General features: G+C 37.8%; 3 protein-coding genes across 3 annotated transcripts; all 3 read right to left on the bottom strand.

Moving 5' to 3' along the window:
* Window positions 1–11,289: 11,289 nt before the first annotated feature.
* BDBG_09507 (uncharacterized protein) lies at window positions 11,290–13,576 on the bottom strand. The gene is made up of 4 exons (XM_002620083.2): window positions 13,347–13,576; window positions 13,016–13,294; window positions 12,576–12,953; window positions 11,290–12,517 (listed from the first exon to the last, which is right to left on the bottom strand). Exons 1-4 carry the CDS (start codon window positions 13,552–13,554, stop codon window positions 11,685–11,687), a joined length of 1,698 nt encoding a protein of 565 aa, XP_002620129.1. The 5' UTR covers window positions 13,555–13,576; the 3' UTR covers window positions 11,290–11,684.
* Window positions 13,577–14,193: 617 nt separating this feature from the next.
* Window positions 14,194–14,568, bottom strand: BDBG_18055 (uncharacterized protein; the record flags this gene model as incomplete). The annotated part of the gene is made up of 1 exon (XM_031725644.1): window positions 14,194–14,568. One exon carries the CDS (start codon window positions 14,566–14,568, stop codon window positions 14,194–14,196), a length of 375 nt encoding a protein of 124 aa, XP_031581475.1.
* A 325-nt stretch (window positions 14,569–14,893) lies between these two features.
* BDBG_18054 (uncharacterized protein) lies at window positions 14,894–15,061 on the bottom strand (the record flags this gene model as incomplete). The annotated part of the gene is made up of 1 exon (XM_031725643.1): window positions 14,894–15,061. One exon carries the CDS (start codon window positions 15,059–15,061, stop codon window positions 14,894–14,896), a length of 168 nt encoding a protein of 55 aa, XP_031581474.1.
* Window positions 15,062–19,106: the final 4,045 nt, after the last annotated feature.

Genomic DNA, 19,106 nt, shown 5'->3' with positions numbered 1-19,106 from the left:
GTTTCATCAATTATTGAACTACAACAGAAAATCAAACAAGGCAGATCTTATGACAGATAAAAGATGAAGTTATGAAGATTCAACATTAAAATAAGCAATGTTATTATCAGAAACAGTTACTGACAAAGAAACATGAAAGAGAAATATGAAGCAGAAAATATCTGTCTCAGTTCATCTCATGAGAATATCAACTTGAAGTTAACATCTTATCAGACAAACAGCAGAGAGCCTCTCAGATTGATTATTAACATTAAACTTTTCATTATACAAGTATAAAACTGAGATATAAGAATGCATTGAGTTTATCAGACTTTACAATGAATCAAGTGTTATAAGTCTGAGAACTCTCTGCAAGATTCTTGAAAGAGTCAGTAAGGTTGATAATTACTCATACTCTGATGTAATTCTTCACCTTTTCTCTTTCTTTACTGGTTTTAACAACTCAATTCTTCACATCAGCCACTGCATCAGTAGATAACTACTTGTGTTTACATAGAAACAATAGCAGAATCTCAGCTGAGCTGAATACCTGATCTGAAATCTTGGCAGTAAACTCATTTGCAAGTCACTCAATTATTTCATCATTGAACTTCTTTTCTGTAGTGCACTGATTCTCATCTGATTACTTGAAAACTGTGTAGAAAAGATGAGAACTCATTTTATAATCAGCAAGCTGAAATAAAATCTGTCTATTCACATGATCAGAGCAGATGAGTGTGTTATTTAAACAGTTGATGTGATTTGTTATCATAATCAGCAATTGATATTACTGTGAAGACATGTCATTCAGAGTATTAAGAAGTGTGAATAGAGATATATTTTAATAAGACTTACTCTTCTGTGAAGAGCCTATGCTAGTGTTTTTTATTATTTCACTGTCTTCTGTTTGTGCAGTACTAGCAGCATTGATATCTTCTAAGAGAATGACACAATGCGGGGTAAGCTGAATAAACAAACTACTTAGACAGCTGTTGTTGATGCTCAAAAGATTGAGTACATAGATATCTAGCTTAAAACACTTAGTAATAGATAAGCTGAAACTGAACTTTCTGATTTCAGAAGACTTATACAGCAGAAACCCTCTTCAATAGAGAGTTTCACACCTTGCATATCAGCTCTGAGCTCACTTATTCAGAAAATTCTCAATATCTTTCAACAGAGCTGTTTTCTCACTCTTATTCATGATGACTGTCAAGATTGATCTGATGTCTCTTGTCTTCACCTTTCTTCATTCATCATCATAATGCTCAAAGACTGTAGTCTTTCACTGAATAAGTTTAAGATACTTAGCTCAGCAATCACTAAGAAGTGCTCTCAGAATTTGTAAAGATCTACTGATACAGAAAATGAAGATCTCTTTCTTGATCACTTTTATCATGCACTGGAATTGGAGCAGATAATTCTTATACATGAATAAGAATGATTCATTTCAAGATGAAAAGCATAAAGGTTTTTTCTTGTACTCATTTGAAAGATTATTAGCATATGCTCTTCTTTGCATGTTACTGATACTTGCGAGAGAGGAGCCAGCCTTATAAGTGAAAGACTGAGTGAATACTCAGATGATAAGCATGTTGTATACTTCATTATAGTAGAAGATGTGAATGATCAAAGCTGTTGATGATTAGAAAGAGTTATCATTAGAGAGAAGAGTCATGAACTGAAATAGATCTTCATCAAGTCTGTTAAGTAATGAATGGCATATCTACTCAAGAACAGAAGCATGCTGCAGAAGCACAGAAGATGAGCATAGCTGTTCAGATTACTAGCTAGAAATTGCTGAATGAATGCAGAGATACTGATGAAGCTGGAAAAAAAGATGTTTACAATGAAGATTTGAGATATGACAGTGTGAATTGACAAAGAGTCAGTATTGTTGAATAAGTTCATTCTGAAACAGTGATGCTAATAAATGATGTGATTGATACACAATAAGTGTTTTTCAATTGAGATGAAGATTTTGCAGAGAAATAATTATTCTCTTTTCTCACAATTGTCTCAGAACTTTGAGAGGAATCACATCTTCTTATATAACAGTCTATCAATACTTCTCAGCAGATATTCTTTGTTGTCTTTTATCTGTATCATATGAATACTGAAGATGACTGCTGCTCTCTTAATTTAGAGATGCATTAAACTACACTGTAAAATACATGGTCTTGATTCTGTTGCTGTTGCTGAGACTTGTCATTTTCTGCTCTGAGCAGCAGATGATGCAATCATTGAGACCTCTGATTGAGGTTGACATTTATCAATATTCACATATGACTTTGTGTTGCTGATTGCATCTCATCAATGTATGAAACAGAGTTTTACAAGGTCTTAATGCTGATCTTTTGCTCTGTTTGAGGCCCTGGTACAGCTCTGAATGAGTATGTACATCAATAAAAAAAAGAACATGCAGTCTTGAGACATGATATGTAAATATAATCATTGCATTGTATTTTAATCTGCTGTATCAGCCTTGATCTAGATTTTCTAACTTAGAGCTAATAAATATCAGAGTAAACTGATTGACTGAAGTGGCATGAGCTGTGCTTTGAAATATGCAGAGTTGTCACATGCTGTTGATGCTATTGAATACACAACAATTTCATTTATGATAATTGAAGAACTTGTGAATCTTAAAGAACTGAAAGTCTATTTTCTGAAAACTGAGCTGCAGTGTGATTTGTCAAACTTTCATTACTTCTTACTTAGTCAAGTTTGACTGACTGTCACAGTGTAATAGCTGATGTTTAATGAGCTAAAGTATGTGACTGAACATCTTTAGTCACTGTAACTTTTTCTCATGTATATACTGAGAGAGATAATAATGAGCTTTCAGAAGTGAGTGATCAATGCTGCTTTCTTCAACTTTAAAGAGAAAGATATTCTCTTCAACAATGATTTTTATATCTGAATTAAATATCTTCTAGTTGTCTTATACTCATCAGACATCATCAATAGCTAGATTTTACAGAATCTCAGAATGAAAATCATTCATTGTGAGAACATCATTCTAGTTATAACAGATCAGACTGAAAGATTTGATATTATGTTTATCACATTTGCAAAAGTCTCAGACCTTGTGAAGACTCAAGCTGAACAAATCACTTAGTGAACTCAAAAGCTGATTGATACTGTAATAAAGATTTAACAAGATGCACAGGCCGCTGTAAATGTGTGTTAAGAATATCTTCAGGTCACAATTTGCAAGCTTAGCACAAATGAAAATGCAACAAAGAAGAAGATCTTAGAAAATAATAAGCTGAATACATTGTGAACTGTAAAGACAAACTTCAGACTAGTGTTTGAGCTGTCAAAACACTTGAAATACTGCAGCAAAATCATGAAATATGCAATGAAATTCAATACTGTGAGAATTAAAACAGTTTATAAGCTATGTGAAAGTTATTCTGATGCTGTTATTACTCTATCAATGAGCTATTCTATCAAAGTATGAATGAAATCAAGCATGGAATTATTTGACAGTCTCATAAAGATGTTGAAGAGAGATGTGAAGAAAGAAGTAGAGATGAATTAACTAAGTAAGATTTTAAATATTATAAATGTGCTTACAGAAGAAAGGCTGATGTGTGATGAGTTCAAGATACTTTGTAGTATATTCATTCTCTTTTCACAATTTCTTCTTCACTGACAGATAGACAGATAAAATCTCTCAGTGTTAAGAGATTAATTTCTCTTTCATCTTCTTACTCTGATATAGACAGTTGAGACTGATAGTAAGTGTGTTAACTATTCTGCAGAGTGAATTCTCACCTATAATGAGTGAGTCAACATTGTTCTCAGTACATGACAATAAGAGCTTACTAGCTGATATAGATCAGCTGCTTAGTCTACAGTAAATAGAATTAACAGCATCAGTCTTCTATTAGTGTATAATAATTATCATTTTTCTCATTTTAGAAGACATGGCTAATCAATAAATAGAGTAAGTGTGTAACAGCTCATATAAAGATTTCAATTTTAAACTATCAACTAGTCTCAGTACTGAACAGAATCAACTTAGCACTTATTATAGTACAGTTTATTCTTCAACAGAATGTAAGTCTGAAGATTTACAATCATTATTCTAAGAGAATAGAGATAAGAAAATGTCTTTTAAAATATTCATATATCACAACTAACAATCTATCAATAGAGATTGAATTTATGTATATAAATGCTCTCATCATTGATATATTGCAATTATCTGAATTATTCAGAATAGTGCTTCAGAACAGTTGACAATGAAAATAAGAAAGAAGTTAAAATATGAATATTATATTATGTCTGACTGCATTGTTTCTAAAGAATAACACTCAGAATGTTTCTCTGACTATATAATGTGAAAATAAGAATGAATATTATATCATCACTGTATTCAGAATACAACTTACTTCTTTACTCTAGATCTTGAAGTAGACACTGATATCTCTTATATATGTGATATAATTAGTGAGAACTGTGAACAGTTTGTAATCAGTTATTGAATAACTATAGACTTCATGTGTTGTGTAGTGTTTCATCTCTTTATTATATATTAATAAATAGTGGTCTTGAAAATATATAGTTCTATCACTGTCAGTTGATGAAAAATAATGAGCTGAGATGTTCTTTTCCTCAATTCTGAAGAGAGTGTTATTATCTGTCTAAACATATATGTGAATTAGTTACATAGTAATGAAATGATAGAGCCGTGATATAAGCTGAGTAGAATATACTGTCATAGCCAAGATATCTTAGATGCACCTGACTTCTCTATATCAACTGTTAAAGAGACAGAGCTATTGCATATCAGTGATTATAGAGTCTAATGATAAGAGGGAAGATTCAATCTCTATTCATCTTAAATTCAGAGAGGCAAAGATGAAACTGAATAAAATAAGACATAATTAACAAGTCTCTGAATGAGCTTTCTGCACTTGTCAACAGTGTGAAAAACAACAGCATAAGGTTGAAACAGAGTAAAGATGAATAATGCTTTAATAATGTTTAATGAAAATTATGATGAATTGTGAGAAGGTCACTTCTCTAGAATTTAGATGAGGTATGACTTGATAAGATTGACATTTTAATAAGATCTCTGAATATTTACTCAGTCATACTCAGAAGCACTTCAAAGATGCGAGATGATTCATGTCTGATATTCAATATGTTACTCTGTCAGACATACATGCAGATAATTCTAGAAATGATATATCTTATACTGAAAAAGCCAGCATCATATGATCTTGCCTGATGACCAGAAATAGTAATTTTATATTCATTGAGCTGAAGTTGCACATGATGGCTTGCATATTTGCTGCATGAATGCTACTAAAATTCATACAAGCTCTTCTACTGAATAATTTCCAGAAGTTAGAAATACTATTATCAGAAGAACATTTCAATAATCATGAATTATCAAATCTATGCACGGTCTCAGTTTCTGACATAAGAGGAATCTTCGACTTTTTCTTTAAGTGTTAAATTTACACGAGCCTACACTTAGAAGGAAAAAGAAATAAAAATATTATTGCCATTTGATAAAACAATGACTCTCAAGCATATCTCAATGAGGCATTAATTCATGAAGAGAACTGTAGAACATCAGCAGTTGATCTTTCAGTTGTAATTTTCACTGATCATCAACCTGGAATTTTTGCACTTACATGAAAAATATCCCAGTTCACCAAGATTCAATCAAGCTACTTTGTGCTGGGGCTGACAAATCATCCCAGTTGAAACAGTGAAAAATTTGGCTGAGGGTTTTGAGAGCCTAAGCATCAATCATTCAAAATTGAGGAGAGAATTTGCAGAAGGCACAGGGTTGATCCACTTTTATTTATGTTTCAGGGTATTTGCCTGTAAGCCAGCGATTGGTTTCGCAATAAATACAACATTAAAATGCTTGTTACTCCAATATTCTGATTAAATGCTTCATTATGCAAACATTAGCCATAGGCCGAACACAAAAGGCCTCTTCGCAAGCTGCAAGGCGGCAGAACAGACGAGATCACAGAGCAGAGAGACAGTGTTACAGTACATAACCAAAGAAACTTGTGAAACTTGAGTGAAGGATGCTGGCGCTGTGTGAGCTGTTTTTGGTAGGTCCCCAACACAAGGGAAAAATATAAACCGCAGCCCGAAAGCCCCCATATAAAACTTCATAGGCCTATTGTTCATTGTAAATTTCACGGAGAACTATGATGAAACTTTGGGATTCACCCTCTTGGCGCAGGGCCTCCTTGAATATTTCCAACGAGCATCCCGCTTTTAGGCCCCGCGATCGAAAGCGTGGCCTGGTCAGCCTGCACACCTCAAAAGCATAGGGTCATTTTATTCTTATATGCGGTCATCCTGGTCATTCAAAAGGTATGAGGATTTTTACAGTACTGTACAGTAGGCTCTAGGAAATTCTCATTTTTCCATTTTGAGATCGACTCAGAAAGGGCCAATTTCGTATTAACCTCTATTTACCATGTTATGCTACTAAAAGGAAAAAGGAGCCGAGTCTCCGAATTAGGCTTTGTAATGCTGCTCTTTTCTTGCTACCTCTGGCATAGAAGCATCTGCAAGGTTGTCTAACAATAGGCAACTACGGAAAGATGAAATACCTCATCCGACCAGATAGACAGCATTTGGTTTCAACTTCTCATCCCATATTAAACCATGGCTCATGTGATAATGCCCTGCCGCTGCAAAGCTTGAACAAGGAATTCAAGAAGGATCATTTGAAAAGTGTGACCTTGTTGACTGCTGTTGCCTTCTTCAAACCAGACGCCTTTTGCGAGTACAGGATTCTGGAGATGCTCAGCCATACCATAGAAGCATTTTTTTATCTCTGTATCTGGGTTTATGAAGGAATTTGGGCATTCTGTGCTGTGGAGGCCCAGCCAATAAGCAGTTGTAAATTGAGTGGCAGAAAAAGCACCTAATTGTGCCTTGGCGGCCAGACGATACCCTTGCCATAGACAAGCGGCGTTATCGCTAGGTCTGTGCACCGTCATTCCTCTTAACTAGCCAATCACACAAGAGTGGGCAGTCGACACTCCAGGCAGCAGTGCTAATTTTAGTTCGCGCTCCCATCCGCCCTGACGTGCTAAAAATATATTATCACGTGATCGTCTTAGTGGCACCAATTCTGGACTCGGGCCGCTACCATCAACATTTTCGCTGATTGGCTTCCAGCAACCAACGGCTGGCCCTCAGCAGCAATCATTTCCAGATAAGCGCCTGAAATGCATTCTGAAATCCTGTGCAGAAGTTAATTATAAGAACCTCTGCCCCTTCTGACCTCAATACATACTGGCATGATAAAGGAGCTAAAATTTTATGATTATGATTATATGCCTAGTTCAGTGACTCTTAACCTGTCTTATAAGCATCAGTATTCTCAGCCTCATTCATTCAACAGGTCACAATTTCAGAAAAGGCAGAAGCTCAATGTGTTGACATCAGCATATTGAGATAATCTGTCAAAGATTTGATTAATCAAAGATACATTAGAGAAGTTGAATCAAAGAAACAGCTGTCTGAAATTACTTCAGAATTATCATAGATCTATCACTCAATAATTTCACACTGAGTTGAAGAAGCACTGTAATTCTTCTCAGTTTACTTCAGTCTTTCTCTGTGATTGTGCACTCACTTATTTAAAGCAGATAAGAAGAGTTTTCAAATTAAGAGAATCTGATCTAACTGATCTTAGAAATATGTATTACTATAAATTCATGTAAATACATTATTACTGATAATATTATTCTGTATTCTAAACTGAAAAACTTTCTTGAAAAAGCAATGAGCTCAAGATCTTAGAGTAGAAAGTAATATACAGTCTTATATTAACTTATCATAGTGATTAACTTAAGCTATATACAACTCATCTCACTGAGTCTGAAGACTCAGACTGTTGCTCTGAGTATATTATGACTCAGCTTAAGAACTGATTGATGATCAGTGACCTGATAATCTTTCAGCAGAGAGTATTCACATACTGAAATACTCAGAACTGAACAAAGAAAAAGAGAAATGAATTTATTAGAGTAGCAAATGAAACTCACTCAAAGACTCAATCTCAGCTTCTTTATTCAATCTCTCAGTCTCAGACAGCTTCTGAGACAGCTCTTATCTTGAATAACTCTGATCTATTAACATTGTCTGATCAAACAGAGTATCAAGACACTCAATGAAGCTTCACAAATACAACTGAAGAAGAGAGAGAAGAGTCTCAGATTCTTAGTATATATATCAAGAAGCTGAGAGTTAGCTTTATTGTTCAAGATGATACAGCAAGTAATAAATCTACTAGATGTCTGAATTGATGATAAACAGGGCTGTCATGCACAGAGAGAATACATAACCTGCACCAGGGCAGCTTCCCTTTTGGGGTTGATCAAAGTCACAAGACTATGCGCGGCAATTGACGAGTTACCAGAATTTAAGCCTGAGGAACTACAGCAGTCTGAACAGAGCCTCTCGGAAGTGACTACTGGGCTTTCTCAGGAAATTGGAGCTGTTGACCTGGGCTCGAGCTTTACATCTCAGTTAGAAGAGGAGTGTGAGCCTCTTTCTACTTCGTGGAATGATGACTTAGGAAATTTGCAGCTGAACAAAAAGAAATCTAAACAAGAAGTGCCAAGGAAAAGACAAAAATAGCAATGCAGACAGCTAACCTGACCACGATAATTTGCCTAACCTTATATTCAGGATATCCTGCATCGCTAAGATCTGTTAAGGATCCACATTGTGAAGTCAAGGCTCAGAACCAGGAGTTCAAGGAATACAAATCCCAAGATATACAGGGGAAGTGCAGTTATTTTATGTGGGATAAATCCAAAGTAGATAGACAGTGGAGAGCAGTGAGAGAAAAATGGCCTGTATATATCAATCAGGCAATGTGTCACTTCAACATCATCTGAATAAACATTTACAGTGTCAAACATTCTTTTTCAAAGAAAATGATTGTGTTTGTATTGTGATGAAAATTTAAAAGCTTCAATACTTTGTATGCCATGATAAGGATAATTAGAGGCAATGATAGCAAATGAAAAGTGACTGAGCATATGAGTCAAGCTACATGCATTTTCTCCGTTGGAGGAGCAGTCACTTTTAACCATGTCTAGATATTCAATAGCAGCTTATCACAGTTTTGCACATACTGATTCTAAAATGTTAACCCCAATGAGCTTGCTGTCAGACAGTTTCTTCTCCTGAATAATTGATTGTTCATCTCTATTTGAGTCCTTAATAATTCCCCTCGCTCAGTTATATAACTAGATAAATATTACTTTTCAGCATAGCCAAGCTTTCACAATGGATCACATATTTTGATCCAGAAACTCTTCTTCCTCATTAGCCTTTCCATTGATGACTGCTCACTCTTTAGCAGGAAAAATAGCCTCTCAGCCTGGGCTGAATACTGCTCCCATATCATGGAAACTAGCAGTTTCGTCAATTCTACAGAATACTGAAAGCACGTTGACTTTGTGCTGAAGAAGGAGCTTGGAGAGATACACATCAATATCCCTGAGTTCTTTGATGTGTACTTTGGAAACATTTCACAACTCACTGCAGCTTCACAAGCATTGTTGAAAGGGTGCAAGAGGGGAGACAACTCACTTTACAGTGAAGAGAAGGGCTGGCAGGGCTGGCCTGAACTTGCAGCAGAAAAAGATGTTCTGAGATGACTGGCTAACATTATCACTGAGCTTGTATGATTAGCTGAAGCATAAGAGCTGTTCTGGAAGATCAACTGCAGACCTCTCACACAGTCAAGCCAGCCACTACAGAGGTCTATCGCGGAGAGAAAGCTTGATATCAGCTTTGTCAATAATCTGACAGCCACAGAAGACTCCAGATGCCGCTGGTCACAGATCCTGGTGTCAGGAGAGCTGAAGAATGATCCAAAATACAACAGGAAATCCGGGGCATGGTTTGATCTTGACAGATATTCCAGAGAGGTTCTTTCTGCACAGGACACTCATTGTTTCATGCTGAGGTTCACCCTTTGCAGGCCATTTCTGCAACTATGGAACTTTGACTGCCTGGGCGGGATTGCGTTGGAGGAGTTCAACATCAATCAGAATAGCCTTCAATTTGTGTCTGTTGTCCTTGAATTCCTCCTGATGAGCTGGGAGCAACTTGGGTTTGATCTCACCATCATCATGACCGGGACTGAACAGTATATCAAGATTGAGAAAGATGGTATGAAGGAACGGCTGATCATTGACAGGATTGTCAGATGAGCACACTGCGTCGCCGGGTGAGCCACAACCTGCTGGAAGGCACACTGTGAGACTGACAAATTACAGATACCGCTGGTTGTCAAGGACTCCTGGCAATATCCAGAACACACTGAGGAAGAAGAGTTGTGAGAAGTGATGATGAAGAGGGTCAAGAATGTGGCAAAGTACTATCACCATGAAACTGTTCACATTGACATCAAGGTCAATGATGTCTTGACTATCTGAAAGGGCCTCAGTATTCTGATGAAAGATGAGAAGAGTGGCTTTAAGGTGACAGTGCAGTGTAGTATGTCTCAAAGAGGACAAAAGAGCCAGGGCAGCACCGCCGGCCAGAAGTGATCCTCTGACTGCGTGGACACAGCGCTTCCTCCTCCCCCAAGCAAATGTACTCAGTCAAGTTCTCCGTCCAAACCTGCCAATGGCTCAACCCAATTAAACTGAGTGCACCGCCGCGTCGTTATCCGGGACTACAGGAAACCAATCTACCAGAATAGCTCGAAGGCCGTTCTGCTCGCTGCGCTGGCCGGCTGTATTGAAGGATACATGTCACTCCATGATGAGGCTGGCCTCATCCAATGCGACGTTTCCCCCTGAAACCTGATGGTGAATGAAGACAAGGACAACCCATCATGGCCTGCCTTTCTGATCAACCTTGACCTGGCAATCAGGGTACAACGGGATGCATCTTCCGGCGCATGGGGCAAGACAGGCACCAGGGCATTCATGGCCATCAGTGTCTTGTACGGCGAAAAGCATTGTTTCATGCATGATCTGGAGTCATTCTTCTGAGTCCTGTTCTGGATATGCATTCACTATGACGGCCCAGAGAAGGGAAGCACTGTCGAGCGGTTTGAGAAATGGAATTATATGAGTACTGAAGAGCTGGCAGCTGCAAAGCAAGGAGTGATAAGTGAGGAGAGCGACTTTCTTAGAATTGCTGGAGACTATTTCACACTGAGCTATCAGTCCTTGATCTCTTGTGTCAACCGTTTACAACGGCTTGTCTTTCCAAACAGCGGACAGTGGAAGAAAGAAAATTCCAATCTATCCCAGAACATGATTGAAACGCTTCAAGATGGGGAAAATGACCCAAACATTGTAAACTAATGCAGATTCAGTGTATATGTTGATAGCGTATTGTAGCGTGACTTGCTTTTTGTTTGTGTTTTGATATAGCATGCATTTGAGTAAGAGTGAGGATGGACATGATTTGTGAGAACCGCAACTCCTTGTATTATATATATATCTCTCTATTGTACAAAACTAGTTCTCTAGGCTCCATTGATATTCTAACTATGCATTCTTTAGCTGGCGGTGTGATATCCGTCGTTACAGGTGAGTAATCCCGTGGGGAGCCCCGCTAGTTAGTCACCCAGCTAGAGATTTACGCCTCCGAGACGACAGACGAGTGGTTATGCGGACATGTCTTGGGTGCGTGGGGTATATTGATACAATAATCCCCCTTTCTACATCTCATGCTTTAACTCCATCAAACGGCCACATCATCTTCATATCTTGGCGGTCCTTCTCACTCTCCATGGCCGCCAAAACAGCCTCATATATACGTTGGTGAGCTTCCTTCACTTCCTCCCAGCGATCTTCAGGGATCCAGCCATCCTGCTCAACTCCCAACGTCTCAACAATATCCTGTCTGACAGCCAACATCTTGTCATAGATATCTAGTCGTTCCTGGTAAATGCGCATTTCCTCAGAGCCCAAGACAGGTATAGGACAACCTTCTTTAAAGCCGAAGTCTTGCCAATGGTCCCTCAGCTGCATCAATTCATGAGTAAATGGCACCACACCATCTTTCCAGGTCCGATGACAGTAGCGGAATGGTCGGAGGAGGATTTCGTCAATCTTTCTTACCGCCGCTAGCCGCGGAGCCAGAAGCCCCAAGCCTGCTTCAAAAGCCTGACTGCAGAGACTCTCCTCAGTGCCCTCTGATGTTTCATCCACAGGGGGCTTCGCGAAATCAGGTACGTCATCTGCATAGTAGAATGCTGGCTCAATACATGTGGATTGCCAATCAATAAAACCTGTCACAACAGTGGGATCATCCTCGGAGACAAAAATATTTCTCTTATGAAGGTCAGGATGGAATAGGGTTGGCGCCGCATTAGATTGTATCAGAGGGTGTTGTATCAATTTGGGAAACAGGGCCTGGCCCAGACCCAAAAGTTCCAGATGCTCGCTCACAGCGCCTTGATAAGACGGTTGCTGATGAGGAACAGGATCATCGGCGGGGGGCAGTCTCGCAAGGCCGACATCAATTAGGGCAGAGGAGTATGAAAGAAGGTCACGCCCTAAAGATACCAACGAGTGAGAAACTATGATATATTTTAAAGAGAAAGAATATCTTACATGGTCCCCTATTTGGTCCCTTAAATGCATAGTATCTGGGCTCTCCAACATTGAAATCCCAGTATGTGTTTCTGCAACTCGGCCCAATGCAGTACTTATAGTCATCTAGCTTTTGCTTCAAACCAGTATCAAGAAACACTGCATCGGCAAAATAAAGACTGCCATATCCTGGAAAGTCAAGTTCAGACATCTTCATAATATTTGTGGAAATTGATCTAATGCAATTCATTTTCTGCGGAAAGGACATCTTCGGCCACATTTGATGCAGTGGAACACCGCCGGCATGTTCCATTATAATGTATGCTGAGCCAATGGGGTTGGCCAGGTCGTCACTCCAGTCCAAGATGGTTGGAATTGGTATTTCGGCATTCTGTTGCACTGTATGGACAAGTAAGTAAAGTTGCCTTACCAAATCTAGATCCTCATGTACGTGGCCTTACAATAAGTAATTGTTGCAACTTCAGAGTTTGTGATAAATCTAACTGGTCCAGCAACAGATGTTGGAATCTTTGCAACAACACATCTCCCATTATCAGTTGTAATAATGAACGCTCTACTGAAGCCACCCTCCAGTTTCTGACAGCTCTGTATTGAAGTGGCAGAAGGACACAGAGAGAGGACTTTTTCACACAGGCGGTCAAAATTGAACTGTAGGTACCGTGCTTCATGCTGCGGGCTGTCAAGGTGTAGCCATCGACCGGCAGTGTAGTCAAAGGGTGCTTTATTACATTGTTAAAAGTTATATGGTCAATGGAGTGTTAAGGAACTCACACTTCATGGATTGACATCCTGCCATTGGCGCTTGCGAGATAGTCCGGTGTCCACTCACCAGTGAAGTTCGTCCGAACTGAATGGGCTTGGGTCTCTTAAAAGAGTAAAGGAGTAATTTGTGGCATCTCATAATCATTTCAGGGGCAATATCGAGGGTAGACGGAGTAACTATTTTAAAACTTGCATAATACTTGCTCAGTGCAAACATTGAAGTGTGTGGCAAGGTCAATGGATCAATCACGTGAATGACACCATCGAAAGCGGGGAAAGTCTCAAAAACCCAAGGACCAACAAGGATTGTGCACCCATCATATGTCAACGTATTTCACCACTCTCTTAGCCACTTTGTACCACTACGCTAATTTAGTGAAATATGTTACAATTGATGACATTACTCTGACTCATATCCATGTGCTCAGACCCATCCTGCCAATCCTTGAGATAGTATTGTGTTGTTGGCAGATTCTCCACGAGGAAGGATCTGAACCTTCAACCTTCTAGTCTCAGCAGGATTGGCCCCCACAATCGATCAGTGCTTACTTGAGAAGGCTTCGAAGTACATATTAGCTACATGATTATTGAGCAAGCATGTAAATCAAATCATCCAGCATCGATCATTCTTGACATCTTCTTCCGACTGTCTCAGTCCACAGCAATAAAGCAAATATCTTGTTTCAGACACTCAAGCACAATTAAAGTCAAAGAGCAAGTTAGAGACAGACAATGACATATATCTCCCCCAATTTGAATACAACATCGTGAACAAACAGAGCGTCAAGCACATAAAAAAATACCAGAACATGCACCGTCCCCAGCGACCACTTAGTCTTGGTTCGGTTTTGGTGTTTCAATCTGCTTGCTTCCCGTCTTTGACGTTCTCCTTCCCCTTGGTTATCAATTCGTCCATCACACGATGATATTCAGCATTCTTATCGTCAGCGGCAGTGTTGAATTGGGCTGTGGCCAGTTTCCCGTGGGTGGAGTGTTTCTTAACCCAGGCCTCAAGGCCAGGACTCTGAGGCTTCGAGTTCACTTGCAAGACAACATTGAGCAACTTCGTCATAGCGTTGTATTTTCCGGCATCGACACGGACAGGGACATTTTTATCCTTGTTTCTCGATGGTACTATGCGAGTACCTTCGATGAGGGAAGCCGTGAATTTGCTTGCTCCGTTTTGAATACTCTTGAGCTGGGTTCTCGCGGTCTCTAGGGCTTTGGACATTGTAACGAGGTCTTGTCCCTTAGGTAACTGAGAGTATTGGTAAATGGCAAATTTGTTTATCAGGAAGGTACAAGGAAGGACTGGAGGAAATGATCTGAGTATGATGTTGAAGGGTCTGTGTTCTTCATTTATGTATATGTATTCTGATAAGACCTTACAGGCTCTGTTTGGAACAGTGCCGACAAGCCTTCTCGTCCTGGTTGGAAAGTACGTAGACGCTGATTATTGAAACACGGATACAGCGCCAAAGCGCCCTGGACAGCATCCAATCAAGTGTAGAGAGTAAAAGCGTAGAGCTGAATTCAGTGTAGCGCCTCCGTTCTATTTACGGGGTTGGGATGTCTTGAGTGCTGGGCGAATCGCTCAACGGTATATTGAAGCCCTGCGAACAAGGTACAAGAACCTCCCCACATTTCTTGCCCTTGATGCATATTGTAATGCTGCCTACTCCGGCGGCCGCCATTCGACGGGCATGGCCACGAACTATCGACATGATCCAGAAACTAGAATAGACCTGCCGCCGATGTTGATTCCAAGAAAGATATATATGGAAGAACGGTGAATAGGTCCCTAGCAATTCATGGTCGTAACTTCTTCGAAGTCTTTTGTTTGTCTCCCGCCTCCACTAAGGATACTACGCCGTCCAGTTGAAATCGATGCGTTTCGGGGCTAAGTGGTTCCCTCCGGACCGTCCCTTTCACTAAAGCACCTCTGGGGCTGCGCGGAGTGAATGGCGCCCTCGTCCAAATGCCCAGCGCTACCAGGGTTAATTCAAAAATAGACAGCCCCGAAATGCGAAAAGCGATCCACCCATTCGATCAACCTGGTAGTAAATTAGGCATCAGTTCTCTGGCTTCAAAAAACCGCGAATCCTGCCCACGCGTGATTTAAAACTCAGCAACTTTTGAGAAATCAGCTGGCAGGATGTGTTTTTAGGCTGTCTGAGGGGGCTCATGCAGCCAAAAGCACAGAAGGTCTCCTCTTGTGCATCATCTATGATATCCATTCCCCCGTGTAGCCCGAGAGTAGGGAATTTGTGAGTCACCTTCCCTAGTCGTTTTAGCAAAGTAGTAGATCAGGAAAAGCAAGCTAACCTGATTGCAGTAGCATGTGAAATAGCGGGATGCCAGCTGTAATGTGAATCTACTTAAATTCATAAAATGGTGAAGATTGATCTTTAATATAATTACTGTGGAAGGTGTAAAGCTTGTGTGATTGAAAGGTTGCTAGCTAGTGGAAAGTTATATGGTGGAAGGATTAATAAGCCAGATCATGTGACCTGACATCCCCACTCACCAGAGTAACTATACACAATACTATATACAAAATTCGCCTTCAAATCAAGTACAGATACAAAAAATGACTGGAAAATGTATAGTAATGAAAAACCAGTCATGAGATACATCATTTTTTATCTCTCTGTCTCTCTATCTTCTTTATATTTTCTTTCTAATGTATATATTTCAAGTTAATGCGGCCACCTGGTAGCGCCTTGGCGTGGGAAACCAAGGCGCGTGGGTTCGAAACCCGCAGGGGATACATTAAATCCGGAACTCAAGCACCTCAGGTTCCTAATAAATACAGAGGTGTACAAATCGCTCCAATGAATCGCTCTATGTTCCTGGGCTGGGAAGTTATTATTGCATGTATCTAATTGTCACTCCTTTGTATTTTCCTATGTTCTTGTTATCTTGGCGTGGTCTCAACACCTGTATTTCCTCCTGTATAACCAACACTTGACCTGTATTTAACATCACGCAAGGACTCATCATAAGCTCCGCTTGCATATGAGTATAATGAAAGAATAATAATAATAATAATAATAATAATAATAATAATAATAGTATATATTTCAACATTTTAAGTAGTTTAGTAAGCTCATTCACTGTGTTCTCAGCAGATGAAATATATCAGATAGATATCTCATTCTTGCAGATGAGATTCTGAAGAATGTGGAAATGAACCTCTATATACTTTAAGCAGTATGAAATTGCTTTGAAAGAGAATAGCTCTATGACAGACTTATTATCAGTATGAATTGTATAAGTCAGATCATTGACTGTGATGAGAATAAGATAATCATCAGCATTCAGATTATTAAGATGAGATGAGATGAATTCAGTGTCTTCTAGAAGCTCTCAGAGACAGACAAGCTTATATACAGTCTTGAAGAATGCAATATATTCAGTCTCTGTTAATAATTTGAAGATCTCTGTTTACTGACAGCTCTGTTATGCAACAGAGCTACCTGCTATATAAATGATATAACTGATGATTGAATGAGATTCTGAATCTCTACCAGCTTAATCAGCATCTGTGTATGTTATAGGTTCAATTTTGACATCTCCGTGATAGATTATACTCTCATTGATTAAACTCTGTAGATATCAGAGTATATACTTGTATACAGCTCAGTTCTTTAATATAGGCTGAGAGCTGAATTATTCAAGAAATTCTGTGATAAAGCTTATATCAGAACATGTATTGAATATCAGATATTACAGAGATTCAATATCAGATTAATAGAATTATAGAGTAAATTCTGCTATATATATAATTAGTTTCTTATTATTATTTATAAAATCAATATTCTTCTCTATAGAAGTGAATATATAGTGATAGTTATTTATTAAGAACTTCTTCAGAAGATTTCTTACAAAGAGAGACTGAAATAATATTAATAAAGTTAAATCTCTATCAATCTTTATTCTTAGATAGTAGTTGAAATTCTCTACATTCTTGATTCTATAATTAGCAGTGATTTTGACTTTGACTCAGTTCAGATCTTCAATTTTCAGGCTGTAAAGATGAATATTATTTATATAGATAATTATATAGATCTGTCTTTCATCATGAATAAATAGTCTGATATTATAGAGACTGATATGAAAGTCTGAGTATAATAGTATCTTTCACAGCTTCTTATATTATAAGAGTGCTACTTACTTAAGACTGTAGAGTTTCTGCATTAACTTACATACAAGATTATCACAGTCTTCACAGAATTCTGTAAGTTAATTCATATATATTCATTTATCAGCAGACAGTTGAGCATTTAAAAAAGCAGTTATTATATCAATCTGCAGAATACATCATCTCTGAGATACTGAGATCATCATAAGAGCTTATGAGATGAATACAGAAATGATAGATGCAAAGATTCTTGAGTAATTAACTCTCTTCTGTTAATGATTTCTGCAGACAACTCAGCAGGTCTTATAGCAGATAACATTACTTATATTATTAAACTTTTTATTAAATACTCATTAGTTATAAAGAACATCTATTTATAATATTCTCTTAATCAGTTATTAAACTTCTATCTGTTTTAAACAGTTAATCTCTTTAATACAGATCTTGTAATATCTTTAATACAGATCTTGTAATAATACTTTCATTTCATGAAAGCTTTGATATGTGTGAGATTTTTTGAGATCAGAAGTGCAGTGATCTCAGAATCAGTGAGTAGATTTTTAAAACTATTTCTTATTAAAGATTCTCTCACTGTAGATTTCCTCACTATAGTGATATTTATTATAGATATTGAAGAATCATCAGATTCAACTGTGAATTTCAGAGAATTCAGTGTATTCTGCACTAAAAAGATAGATATTCTCACAGAGATATTATAGTCAATTCATCAATTATTAGTAAGTATGAGAAATAATGAACACTCAGGTTAGATTTTCTCATTGATAAATAGATTATCAATTAATAAATCAGAAATCACTGTAATCTCTTAACAGATTACAGTGAGTAGATCTGATACTACTGAAGAAATCACTGCAGCTGCTTTATAGACTGCATTGAGTAGAATCTTCAGATTGTGTGTTATCAGTATTAATGAATCAGCAAGATGAAGATTCTTCTAAAAGACAATGTCTTTTGATATGTATAAATACTTATTAAAGAGATTTATCAATCTATAATTAATAAAATTATTATATTTCATAAAAATCAACTCTTTGAAGTGAGAGACTATCTTACTAATGAGCTTGAAAACTATTTTCAAGAATGCTTTGCAATCTTATCAGCAAATGCCATATGCAGAAGATAGAGCTTTAAGTCAGATCTTATACAGTGTAATCAGCTTTGTATTTTCAGAGTCTTTATACAATATTATTAAGATTGGTATAAGATTAAGCAGCTCTGTGACTGCAATAACTGCCTCATCTTACATCTTTTCAGAAGTGAAGAAATCTATTAATAGTGATCAGAACTTCTCAATGATTAAATTAATTAATTATTCAGATACTTCATCTTACTATGAAGTATAAGAGAGAGTCAGCTCTTACTTTATTTCTTCACTGAGTATATATACTGTGACTGCATTTAAATTCAATTCTTCACAGTCTGCGTGAATGATTGCAATGTCATGTTATAGCAGATTCTTGATAAATTAATTAAAGATCTGTGAATATCTCAACATCTCATTCTTGCATTTTAATAGAAATATTCATCTCATTCAGATGACATTATCTGTAATCATTATTATAAGCTTCTTATCAGTGTAAGATGATATATTTTCAGTCTCAAGA

This window comes from Blastomyces gilchristii (assembly GCF_000003855.2).
Source record: "Blastomyces gilchristii SLH14081 genomic scaffold supercont1.50, whole genome shotgun sequence".
NCBI classification, from domain to species: Eukaryota; Fungi; Ascomycota; class Eurotiomycetes; order Onygenales; family Ajellomycetaceae; genus Blastomyces; species Blastomyces gilchristii.
The sequence above is the reverse complement of the archived record's forward strand: the minus strand, read 5'-3'. Positions and strand labels throughout refer to the sequence as shown.

Bases quoted from the DNA above. Each gene is read 5' to 3' on its own strand.
- BDBG_09507 (XM_002620083.2), bottom strand. From the start codon at position 13,554: ATGTTTGCACTGAGCAAGTATTATGCAAGTTTTAAAATAGTTACTCCG. The intron at 12,954-13,015 runs GTAAGGCCACGT...TTGTCCATACAG, and splicing joins AGTTGCAACAATTACTTATT to TGCAACAGAATGCCGAAATA. The intron at 12,518-12,575 runs GTAAGATATTCT...TGGTATCTTTAG, and splicing joins GGGACCAAATAGGGGACCAT to GGCGTGACCTTCTTTCATAC.